Source organism: Trachinotus anak, unplaced genomic scaffold, assembly GCF_046630095.1.
Source record: "Trachinotus anak isolate AG129_WGS33_773 ecotype Australia unplaced genomic scaffold, CSIRO_AGI_Tana_v1 ptg000004l, whole genome shotgun sequence".
Lineage (NCBI taxonomy): Eukaryota > Metazoa > Chordata > Actinopteri > Carangiformes > Carangidae > Trachinotus > Trachinotus anak.
Window position 1 is genome coordinate 18,607,276 of NW_027273855.1, and position 12,676 is coordinate 18,619,951.

At 42.3% G+C, this 12,676-nt stretch overlaps 1 protein-coding gene across 1 annotated transcript in view; it reads left to right on the forward strand.

Moving 5' to 3' along the window:
• plxnd1 (plexin D1) overlaps nucleotides 1–12,676 on the forward strand; it is a 58,988-nt gene that overhangs the window by 17,954 nt on the left and 28,358 nt on the right. The window contains exons 8-13 of the mRNA XM_071476619.1: nucleotides 1,993–2,092; nucleotides 3,557–3,655; nucleotides 5,211–5,300; nucleotides 5,614–5,722; nucleotides 6,816–6,973; nucleotides 10,520–10,665. Coding sequence (XP_071332720.1) covers nucleotides 1,993–2,092; nucleotides 3,557–3,655; nucleotides 5,211–5,300; nucleotides 5,614–5,722; nucleotides 6,816–6,973; nucleotides 10,520–10,665 — 702 coding nt within the window. The remainder of the gene's footprint in view (nucleotides 1–1,992; nucleotides 2,093–3,556; nucleotides 3,656–5,210; nucleotides 5,301–5,613; nucleotides 5,723–6,815; nucleotides 6,974–10,519; nucleotides 10,666–12,676) is intronic.

The following is a 12,676-nucleotide window of genomic DNA, read 5'->3' on the forward strand; positions in this document are numbered from 1 at the left end:
AAAGGGAGTCAGGGAGGGAAAACAGAAAACTGCAGCTGATATGAGGCTGTCTGCTTCTAATCACACACACACAAACACACACGAACACACACACAAATACACACACACACAAACACGTTTCAATCACGTTTCTGCATCCTCTTACACCCACTTCTCTCCCCCTGAGAGTGCTGCTATCACCAGAGGCGCTATCATTCCTAGTGTGGGACATCTGTCTCATCCCGGAGGCAATGCAGTGACACACACTCCACTCACACACACACTCCACTCACACACACACACACACACACACACACACATTGTACATTGGAGGTGTTCCACATAAGGTAGTTTATCTGGAACACACATGTTTCTACTGCACCCACAGTAAAGACGAGAATACGACGCATACCCTGAAACACTGGCCTTTATCATCTCTACTACACATCTAACCTCAGCCTCATCTGTCTGTAAGGACAGATCACACAAATCACAGCAAAGCAAATTATTACTAGCAGTCAGTGATGCTCTAACTTGCTTAAAGTGAGCTGATGAATAGCTGCCACTGCGACTTTTATGGGATTTAGCGCCAAAGAATGTAGTGTAAGAGGAGCAAAAGTAGCCACTTTGCTAACATAAGCAACCATATGCTACTGGTCATACAAGACCAAGTAAGGTCATAATAATAAACCCCTCAGTGTACTGAAGTGAGCAAGGGTGTGTTTTATTGCATATGAATTCAATTTTTCATTCATAAGAAGAAGAATGTGTTATTTCTTCTTCTTTCAACAGTTATATAATGTGGCTTTAAAAGACAAGGCTGCTGATCTTCTGAATTTTTGTTATTATTGTCATTAAATCTCATGTCATGATTCCTGTCTGAGCCCTGTATGTGTTGGCCACTCTGCCTCTCAGTGGCTCTCAGTGCCATGCCCATTTGTTCCTACTTAATACATAAATCTTCAAGAACTGGTTACAAATATATACTTTCTTTAAAAAAAAAAAAAAAAGTAAATTCCTGACATGGCCATGCACGGTTGTTTTTTTAGCAAACGTTACTATAACAGGAGTGAGTATTTAGGGCAGGTAAATGGTGAATGTGGGATCGACTCAGTGCTCCCATATATCATAATGAAAAAACAGTGCAATAGTGTGGCTCATTGATGTGTTTAATAGTTTATGGACAGCAAGAGGTCTCTACAGCATAGATGAATAAACCAAGCCAGTGTTTGAGTGCACAGGCAGTACTTGTCAGAAGGACCAATTCATTGTTGGTTGTTAGGTTTTCATGGAATTTGTTGACAATAAGAAAAATGCACAATATCACCAGACTGAACCTTAAACTGGGTCCTAACCATTAAGTATCCCTTTGAACTTAAGGAGTAAACCCTCACTTCACAAACACAGAAATTTTCATCTTTTAGACTCACCACCAGTCACTCCCACCCAGCAATTTATAAAGGGGGGGGGTCTGTCTTTGACCCATATATTAGGGCATGTGTGGACAAATGAGCATGAATTGAAGGGAGTATTAAGCTGCAGATGGACCGAAAAAAGTCATCACTTAAGGTGTTGCTGAAGACTAAATGGATCTTATAAAGACAGAAATGCAGACACATACACACACACACATCATCATCATCATCATCATTTACTGGTCGGAGTGTTTATAGAGAAGTGCCTTGTTTCATCTCAGCAGATTTGGCCCTGTTTGACCTCCAGGCTGACTGTTATAACTGTGGAATAAATCTGTCTGCCACTGTGACTAATCATTACTTCCTTTTATTAAAGCTCAACTTTGATGCCTGTGATCAGTTCAGCAGCTCCGTTTGTGTTACATTCCAAATGAGTCAGAGTCAGCCACATACTCAGCTTTTGAAAAAAACATATTTACTTCATGGGAACAGATCAGAGGGAGATACAAGGGAGAAAACATGCCAGATTTGGTAATATTTGATCCTTGTTTCTCAACTCTTTTCCATGTTTCTGTGCGTGTGTCTCCATCTGTTTCAGATGTGTGAGCTGCCTGAGCACAAGGTGGAAATGTTACTGGGACCAAGAGAACCACCTTTGTGTCTCCAGCAAAGACGAGTCAAAGCACAACCTGCTAGAGGTGAGTAATGCTCCCTTTTCTAATCCATCAACCAAACAGACGCCTGGAGGATCAGATAACATTAAGATCCCACAAGCCACAGCCTCTGACATAATCCAGACTCTGCCGTCCAACATCTCCAAGTGTGCTGTAATGATCTGCGTCCAGACGAGTTAGGCAAGAGCACTCATGTGGTAATTCAGGGTACAAGTGTCTCAACTACAGTATGTAGAAATGTTGTAACCAGCTATAAAATCTTAGGAGACTCTGGTTTTACAGAGACAGGGTAATGTACCATTTTAAAGTTCCTCTGACCTCCTCCAAAGTTTCTCTGTTTGGCAGTTTAGTTTAATATCCCAGCATGTGGGAAATTAGATTCTCAGTGCCCCTATTTTGGTAGGGAATTATTAATAAATGTCAAGACTGCTTGTTGCCTGCAAAGAGACAAATCTACACCTACTTTTTCAACCATGGTTTTATGTATCGCTTCAATTTAATCAGGCGACTATACAAATGGATTGTGTAGGTATGTTTGGCAATGTAAAGCCCCATGAGGGTGTAAAGTACTCTGTAAATCAAACAAAATTAAATAATGTAAAAAGCTTGGCATGAGTACATGAAAAGGCTGTGAAACTGATAAATGCATCCAAAACTAGTACAGCCTCATTGAAACCAATTAAAGCTCCCCAGATACCACCAGGCATTGCGCATGTTCCTGACAACATCTTGACAAAGCCAGCCATCGTATTATTCCTGTTCCCTGTGGAGTTTTATTGTCCAGCCCGGTCCCATGGTCTGTGTGTGGACATCCTCTCAGCAGACTTTGGCCCCCAGGGTGAGGGTCTGACTGCGTCCAGTCACACCACTGGTTCCATTTAGAGGGCAGATGATGTGACTCACAGTCCTCTGGTCAGCTGCTGGTCAACTGCTCAACTGTTAAAGTGTTTTGCTGACATCAGTGTTTAATCCACAGCTTTTTATCACAAGACCCCCCTGAAAAGGAAAGGAGCGCTTTTTGTTAAACAACTGAGGTCATAAAGACATCATTGCATTTTTTTAAGTAAATACAATAAATCTCAGTCAGGTGTGCTGTTTCTGTATCCCAAGATACAGAAAGACAAACATATTAAAGCACAGGAGGCTTGTTCTTTTTAAGTCATTTTTAGTGAAATAAAATTTAGGTTCTTTTTAAACATTTTTTTTTTTTTTATTAGGTCTTTGTAATGTAGGTCATAAGGAGAAGAGAGGGGCTTTTTTTGTTCTGCTGAGCCCATCAGTGTCCGGTGGGTCTGTTTTTGTAATCCCTCATCGTCCCTCTATTTGAAGCTATTGTTGTTTCCCTCAGAGCGAGACTTCACCCTCTCATTTCCTCCTCCTCCAGATAAACAGGACAGGTATTTTGGGTTGCGGATGTGTGCAGAGGAGCCATTGTTTTCTTTAACCACTGTATGTCACTTCCTGCCCCTACACCCTACCTCACCCCAGAATGCAGCTTCCTGTCCCAGCCTGGTTGCCTCAGAGGTTCCTCCATCACCATCAGAAATGGCGCAGGACTTCACCTTATCCCTGAGCAACATCCGGGAGGTACGGCAGACAACCTCCAGCTATAGAGCTGGGCTTGGACTTTGTCCAAAATGCATGTTGTGAAAATGATTGGAATAAAACTGAAACATATGGTGTGTTTGCTTCAAGCTGAGTTAAACACAGATGGATATTTGTGTGCTGTGATTTGGGTCAATGAACGAGCAAAAATTTGAGTTTGGGCAATCTCCGTGTTGTGAGACAGAAACACAAATGAAAAATGAGAAAGTGTCTTTATGCTCATGTTGCTCACTGCTCGGCTGTCTGGACGCACCATGCCTCTGGTATCTTACTGTGACTAGCTGAGTCGTGTCTTCGTCAGCAAAGTGTACAATGTGGAGTCGTTCTGGGGCAGCACACACTGCAGGAGATTTATTTGCTTGTGTTCATTTTAAATTCAGCTAGTCCTTCCGGATCAGTTTTTTAAACTCCTATTCTCATCCTTAATCCACACTGAGCGAGTCAGACGATGATCCTGCATCACTGATAAGGACACAACTGGGATCCTCTAAAAATTCCAGTGCTGACTAGTTGCCAGGTGTGGTCAGTCACACATGCCTAGCCCTGGCAGGCCTTTCAAGCCCTCTCCTGGTGTGTTGCTATGGTGATAGACACTGAGTCACATACAAACTCACACATGTGACACTCAGCCTTGATGTAATTGGCCATTCATATTCCTCTTTATTATGAAAGTTTATACAAGCGGATGTTGTTTGAATGACGTCTTCATCTTGTCTGGAAGTCAACAGAGCAGGAAATGTGGTGTCAGTCATTCATCCTCTCTAAAAAGCATTTTCATCACTCAGACCTTTGTGGAATTTGTGGTCAAGTTTGATTTGGTTCCCACACTTTACTGAAGGACAAGCTTAAAATAAGTTATTTAGACTGAACTGTGATAAACACTTCGCAAAAAGCAGATTCTTGCAAGTTTGTCTTGCAGTGTCTATTAGTTCTTAGACTGCACATAAGAGCAGGAAATTTCGAAGTGTGGTATGTTTTTCTGAGTTTTTCTGGAAAAAAGAAGCCTGCCAGATGCAAGAAAAATCAAGGTTCTCTGATGTCAAAAATCACAGAGAAATATCAAAGTCCTGGAGAGGGTGATCAAAGTAGACCACTTTAAGTTGGCTGGATTCATAGACAAATAGTTTCCTCCACTTTAAGTATTTATCCTTTACTGCTCTAACCTATCTTAGTTTAACCTAACATATATTTTCTCACTTAAACTCAGGACACCCATTTTGTGAAGAATACATTAATATTCATTACTCTGGTTCCCAGATGAGTTGCCGAGGTGTGGGAGCCCAGATGTTTATGAATATGAATTTTGAATAGATTGCCTCTTTTCCTGGCAGGGACAATTATTGTGGGTTATTCCACTTTCCTGTTACTTTTCCAGGGTTGTCAATTGTTCCCAGACAAGTTTGAAAGAGCATTTCTTTGCAGTTTTTTAAATCAGTGATTATATAATTATTTCTAAGAACAGCATAACATCACAGTTTGTTTGCTTGTTATTGTTGAAATACTGCATTTTGTTTGAAATAAGTGCTTTGCCTGACAGGGAGAGGAGCTGGAGTGTGACTTTGGGACAGAGCAGCGATATGAGGCCACATGGCTGAACAGCTCGACTGTCAAGTGCAGCGGAGTGACAGTAAGTATGGACAATGACCTACCAGAAATAACTAGTGAGTCAATTTGCCAAGTCTGACTACAGATCAGTTTATTTCTAACTCCATTACTGTGCATTCATTGGTTCAGTGTGTTGATTATTGTTAGGTTTTGGTGGTGTTTGTAAGTTGTTTTTGTCACAATCTTTTTTAACCCTTGTTTACGAGCTGAATGAGAACCTATTATTATCTAGAGAGCCAAGAGGTTAAATTAGACACAATAGACACACATTCACACCGAGGAGATGCCATGTACAACCTGTTTTACTTGTACCACCTACCTTTATGTCCTTGTAGCTGTCCACTAATCAGAGGAGTCAGGTTTACCACCTCAACCTGAGGAGGAAAGGACACTTTAGTGGACATGGGAGAGATATTTTTGTTGACAGCCCTCATCCCATGAAAGGTAAGACATTAAACCCATGGTTTTGTAGATGTGTAAAAAAAAAAAAAAAAAAAAGAAGAAAAAAAAAAAGAAAAAAACGTTAAAAAATACAATTGCCATCTGCTACGCTTCAGCTGTTTGCTCCACTCTCTGGTATTTGCAGTTTAATTAGATGGCCACAAAAACAAGGCAAAATCTGATATAGCTGCCACTGTTGCTCTCAGAATCCATTTCACCTGCGCCTGGATGTTTTTTGATGAGACTGGTGCATTTGATTAAACCTGGAGAAAAATAAAGAATCGCTTACAGGGACAAACAGTGTTAGACTGCCTTTCACTTGCAATAATAGTAGTTTGTGTATAACAACACATAATTTGCCAGTAACCAGTAATTTGCCATAATATCATATTCTGCTAGTGTCTAATTACACATAATGATTATAGAACATAGGGAACTGCAATTTAAGGTGTTATCAATGCCTCTTACAAGCTATGTCTGCACATATTGTTGCAAATACAGTTTGAGCTCCATGACAACAGTAAGATGATGAAAAGTGGCGTGCAAGTTGTTGAACTTGGCAAGTTGTCTATAGTGCAGCTACGAGCCAGTCCTTGTCTATCCCAGTCCCAGATGTGCTGTTCACAGGCCATGTGTCTACCATGTGAACAACAGCCCTGGGCCGCTGCCAGACACTCTGTTAACAGACATGACAGTCTCTTCATAACATGCAGCGTCATCACATTTTAAAACAAGGCACTCTTTATCACACAGATGCAGGGACATAGACACAAATGCATGCACAGGTGCACATGCAGTGATACAAATGGGACTTCACACTGGGAGGCACATTGGAACATGAACACAATCATCTGTTTCTCTCTGGCTTTGTTCTCCTCTACTACACTAGCTGTCTTTTTTCCTTGTTTATTTTTATAGTCATGAATATATCATCTTTCAAATTCTTATGCTGTTTATTTAGAGCATGCAGCCCATATGGTTTATATAAAGTATAAAATAATCACAGAAGTCCACAGCAGATAGTCACAATTTAATAATGCTGCATTACAACAATAGCTGCTTCTTTCTCATTCCCCCACCTCTCATCCCCCTCTAGTGGAGGTGTACAACTGTGGAGTGGGTAGCTCAGACTGTTCCCAGTGCTGGGGCCGGGAGGATCAGGGCCACCTTTGTGGCTGGTGTGACAACAGCTGTAGGCCACGAGATGACTGCCAGCCAATCAGGGATCAATGCCCAGCTCCTGAGATCAACAAGGTAAGATCAGATGATGAACATGCATGATTGTGGACCACATGTACTTACACCACCCCCAACCCCACCCTACCTCCTCAGTGTAGCCTCCAGGCCCTATTTTAAAGCCATAAAATGGTGAATCACGGGGTCACTCACATGGTGTGGTGCCCCCAAGCCCTGTCTGTCCAGTGTCAGCTGCTGAGTGAATGTTTGCACAGAGTCTCATTAAAGCAGTTGACTCAGTAATAACACTAACACTCACTTAGCCATAGGCCCCTGGGGACACAGCCGAGTTGAGCTGCAATCACTCAGGACGGCATGGGAAACACCTTCTGCCCTGTGTAACTACAGTATTTTTGTAAACTGTTTGGACTGGGGTATGAAAACTATATGTGTAAAGCACTTTGTGAAGAAAACCACAGAAATGAAGAGAAAGCAAATAAGAACCAGGAGGGATTTTAGATATCTGACCACAATAAGACCAAAACCACAATGGTAAAAGGAATTAAGGATAATTTATCTCACACAGGATCTGACCGCGGTCACATCAAAATGGTCACCACGATTACCGGCAGGGCCTTTTTTAAACTGTTTATGGTGCTTATTTGCATGATCATATTCATCTGTTTGTCCAGCTGTAATGGGAACGTGTTTAAAGATGTCCTCCAAGCTTTTTCTGCTGCTATCAAACTATATACCAGCGCGGCCACGGTAGGCAGTCATGGGAAGCACGGCTCACATGAGAACCAGTCGGCCTCAACTTCCTGTAGATAAAACCTGGTCAGCCCAAGAGAATAAGCAAGCAGAACAAAGCAGGCAGACACACATACAAATACACACACATTCTGACATACACACACAGGCCCACAATCTGTCACACAAATAGGCCATATTGAAGCATTCATGATTATCCCTCATTCTTTGTAGCTGTCAGCATACTGTGACTAACAGGATGCTCTGTGAGAGTCTAACTTATGTGGACTTCTTACGTGACTGAAGTTAGCTGGGCTGAGATGCCGTATGCGTGGGTAGACTATTGTTGCAATTTTCTCTCTCTCTCTCACTCTCTCTCTCTCTCCAACACACACACACACACACACACACACACACACACACACACACACACACACACACACACACACTCCCACCGGTTCTCTCAGGAGAACGGGTTGCAAAAAAGGATACTGGGGCTGTGGTTCTGTGGAGTGATGCAATGTTTTGGCAGCCATGTTTTCCCAGAGAATCTGCAGGGGTTAGAGCCTGAGCACTCCGACTTAGGGAGGAAAAGATTCACACAACCCTAAAATTTACACACACACACACACACACACACATATATATGCTGTGCTTTGTCACATATAGTCTCTATCACAGGGTATCAGCACCAGAATGCCAATAATTTGGAGGAGGATTTCATTATTCCCTAAACTTTGCTACACACCACCTAATTGTGAAAAATGCTTTCAATTCCATGCATTGACGTAACACAATGGAGACATTTATTATCTCTGTAGGCCCTTTATTCTCATGGTATGTGTGGGCTGGTCCACTGTATAAAAAAAACATTGATTAGAGGTACTTCAGCATCCAAAAACAGGAACTGCCAGGGATAGTTTATCCGTGACATGAAAAGAAAAGAGAACAGAAGGATCTGGGTGAGACATGAATGGTTTGAGAGAGAGGGTGAGGATGGAGGGCTAGTTGGACAGAGAAAGGGTGGAGGAGAAGTACAGTATAGTGAGAAGCTTTTTCCTGTTTTTGTCCGCACGTCCTCCCTGGTTAGTGTGATGCAGAGGGACTGGAATGAGGAGAGGAAGATGAAAGCTCTGACCTCAAAGCGATCTGTTCAGAACAGACAGAAAAGAAAACATATGGATTTTATCAGATAGGTAGTTTATCTGGTGCAGGTTATATATCTGAGTGTTTTTGGTTTGAATACAAAAATTTAATAGCTCCAGCATTCCTTGTGGAGGATTTTGCAGAGACACATTCACACTCTGTGATCTCCCTGCGGGCCTGGCAGAGTTTGCACTGTAAATCAAGACTCTTAGACCTGTAAGAGGTGTAAATGAACATCATGCCAGCTGATGTTGATGTCAGTGCTCAATGGCACCACAGAGACACACTAGGTGCTGTAAGACGCATAGTGATAATAAATAACTCAACTTACGGCTGAGCTCTGTAGAGAGGGTGGGTGCTTTTGTGTGTTTGTCTGCTGTTCCGTGTGTGCATACATGCTCACACATGCATTTATGTGCTGTTTGTACATGTGTATGAAAGAATGTGGGTATGTGTTTTTGTCAGTGGAAGTGTATACTGTATATGTGGTGTTAAGTAGGTACGGGCTGGTCACACTTTATAAGTAAAAGGTTAAACATAACCACAAAACCATTTACATCATTTTCATGTGGTGTAGATTGCACAGTAATAGGGCAAGCAATGGGATGGTCTCCAACAGTTTGTTTTCACACAATATTAAAAGTAATATATTCTCTCTTTTCTTAACCACCTCCACTTTTAGCTGGGCAATATGTGGTTTATTTATCTGCGCTGTCACTCTTTCAGACTTCAAATTATCTGGATGCAGAGCCTCTCACCTAGACGAAACAGAAAGGCTGTTTTCATTCTTAAGCTCAGTTTCTGATAGAGCCGGAGCCAGGCTAATAACACTGAGGGGTCACGGTGACCTCAGCTCAGCCAGGGGGTCATTCAGAAAAGCATGCATGCCGCTGGGCTAGCTATGCAACAGTGGCAAGATGATGGTAGATTGCTTCTGTCTGTGCATCGGAGATGGTATCTCTAAAGCTGTGTTTCCGTGGTGATTGGAGAGGTGACGGTCCTCTCCTTTCTTTCCATCCGGTCTTGAATGGAAAGTTAAGAGACCAAAGGCGGGGGCTGAAATGGTGCGTGAGAGTATGCCTGTTAACAACAGCAGAAATGGGACTAAGGAATTTGACAGAGCAGACACAGGAAAACAGATGAAAGGGAATAGGACTGTGAATTAATTCTCCTATTGAGGCCTTCCTCTCTCACCGCCACCATCAGCGTTCACCCTCCTCTCGACACTCAGTTCCCTAAATTGCCTCCCCACTCATCCACCTTTCTGCTGCGCTCTCCACCTCGCCTCTCCAGCCCTCACTCTCTCACTCTGTCTGTCTCTTGCGGGATGTGAAGGGGGCTCTTAGGCTGCTCTTTATTTGCATGTGCTGTAGAGGATTAGAGGCTGAAGAGTCTCAGACTGGCACAGTTAAGAGTCTGCTTTGTGTGTGTATGTGTGTGTGTGTATAAACCTAAACCGTGTGTCTATTCAATTAGATCTCAGTCTTCAGCAGAAGAACACTTACCCGAGCCACTTGTCCTTATCTCTCTGTGTGCTACACTCCATGTCAGCATCAGAGACAGCATCTCCATTCTCTTAATTCTCTGTCATGTGCGTTATCACCTGTCATTAGTGGGGTGTTTTTGGGGAGGTAATCTACTTTTGAGCTATAATTTATTGTGCACATTACAGGGTTTTCACTGGCTTTTTCTTTCTCCCTGCTCATTACTTTACTCTGTCTTTGTCAGATCTCCCCCTCGAGGGGTCCAGTGGAAGGAGGCACCATGCTGACAATAGAGGGTAGGAACCTGGGCCGGAGGGCTGGAGCAGTGAAGGTCTTTATTGGAGATGTGCCATGTATTCTCCTGCCTGAGCTCTACACTGTCTCTGTAGAGTAAGTATTACAACATATGGCTGAATTATGATTCCCAGGTCTATGTTGGTGTTTGCTGAAGCACAGCAGTGTGCAGACACCTTTTTTTCCTCTCCATTGTCAAAATGATAAGATGGAAGAAATGAGAGCTTGTACCATACATCAATATCATTTATATTTAAAACCCTGTTAAAATATGCAGTTATGCTGCAGCTGGGACTGCTGAGATGATAGCTGACAAAGACCCGTTGTCATGGCAACCTGACATGTTTTCAAGCAGGTGAGTGTTCAGGTGGACAGCAGAAAGAGACTGAGATTGTCAGTGCAAATGAATGAAAGATTTGTCACGGTTAATAAACCTTAAAGAAGTCCTGACATGTGCAGTTCATCTCAGCTACGAGCACAGTGTGAGCCCAGACCTGAGCCAGTGAAACTAAATTCAGATCAGACAGCACAGCGAGAGCTACATGACTTATTACATTTAATGGGAGCAAGCTGTCCCACTCTAAAATGACTTACCGATGACCGGGAAAAGCATGAAAAAAGTCAATGGTTTAAAAAAGTTTGGGAGCTGTAGAAAAATGTTAAATACCTGTAATACAGGTGTTAGAGCAGGTATCTCGACCAATTTCACACATCAAAGTATGTTTACAGGTCTTTGGGTATTGCTGCATATTTGTTGTACAACATAAAAGTTGTGTGAAGCCTCCCAGTGGGTGCTGCGGAAATCAGAAATCTGATAAATTGACAGATTAAACATCAGAGTAAGAGCATAGCAGACTTAACCCTCAGTAAAATAGGATATTAAAACACTCATGTGAGCCAGTGATACTTTCAGTTTGTAACTGATAAGCTTTCATTTAAAGAAAACCCCAGATAAACCACGTTTATATAAATTCCTAAACTTCCCCTCACAAATCATCATAGATCATTAGCAGAAAACACCTGTCCAGCAGCCTTGAAAATAGAAAGTCTTGAAGAACCTGGCATGGTTTAGTTTGCATGAATTCATGAGGCTAATTTCCACAAATATTATTATGCAGCACACTCATTTGAAATGACTCCATTGCCGTCCCTTTGTAGCTCAGGGACCATCACACTATCACCATGGAGACAGCAGGACAGCACTTTGACACTGGCATAACAGAGCTCGGTGGAAGTCACTAAAGCTACAATTACATCCAAACTTCCATTCAGTATCTGTAATGTTTCTTGAATGGAACTGTTTATCTGGTCTTGCTCCACTGAAGCCAATCATTGTATTAAGACCGGTTCGAGGGCGACCTGTGGGTCGTACCTGTCACTCCAGCTTCCTGACACATTCCTCCAAACCGCACATGCAGAAAACAGCGAATCACATTTCATTCCAGGGGTGATCTCATCTCGTGTCGTCATTCCTTATTGGCTCTCGAGGCTGGTTGTTATGACAGCCAAGCATATCCTCATTGCTGGAAGTGGCACTGACAAATCACAACACGTCAGTGCATCTGACAGTGTCAGCACATTTGACTTACACAAACACACACACATGCACAACACACATATATCTGTCTACTTCTATCCTTGTGGGGACCTCCTTGATTGATTTGATTAGATTTGATCTTATTAATTTGAACTCTTTACATTCAACTTTAACATTTAATCTTACTGTTCTCTAAATTAGGTTTAAACTAAACTTATTTATACCACCTTCCTAAGCCTCTTGAAGACACGAGGACTGGATGAAATAACCCTGTTTTACAAAAATATCCTCATTCAGAAGATCTAAATTCAAACTGGCTCTCACATTAATGCCAGACACACACACACACACTCACCATCACACACTCACCATCACACACAAACTTGCTCATCTGACCTCATTTTCAAGGGCTGTTGAGACAGGTGCCTGCTCGTGTGCTGAGAGGTGAAAGTTCACATCTGCGTGCCAAAAGGAAAATGTGCAGCACAGAAGAGTCGGTGCTCCACTCTCTCGGTGTCAACATTTTAATTAATGGCACAGTCAGTCCAGGCACACCTCATTTACTGGAGC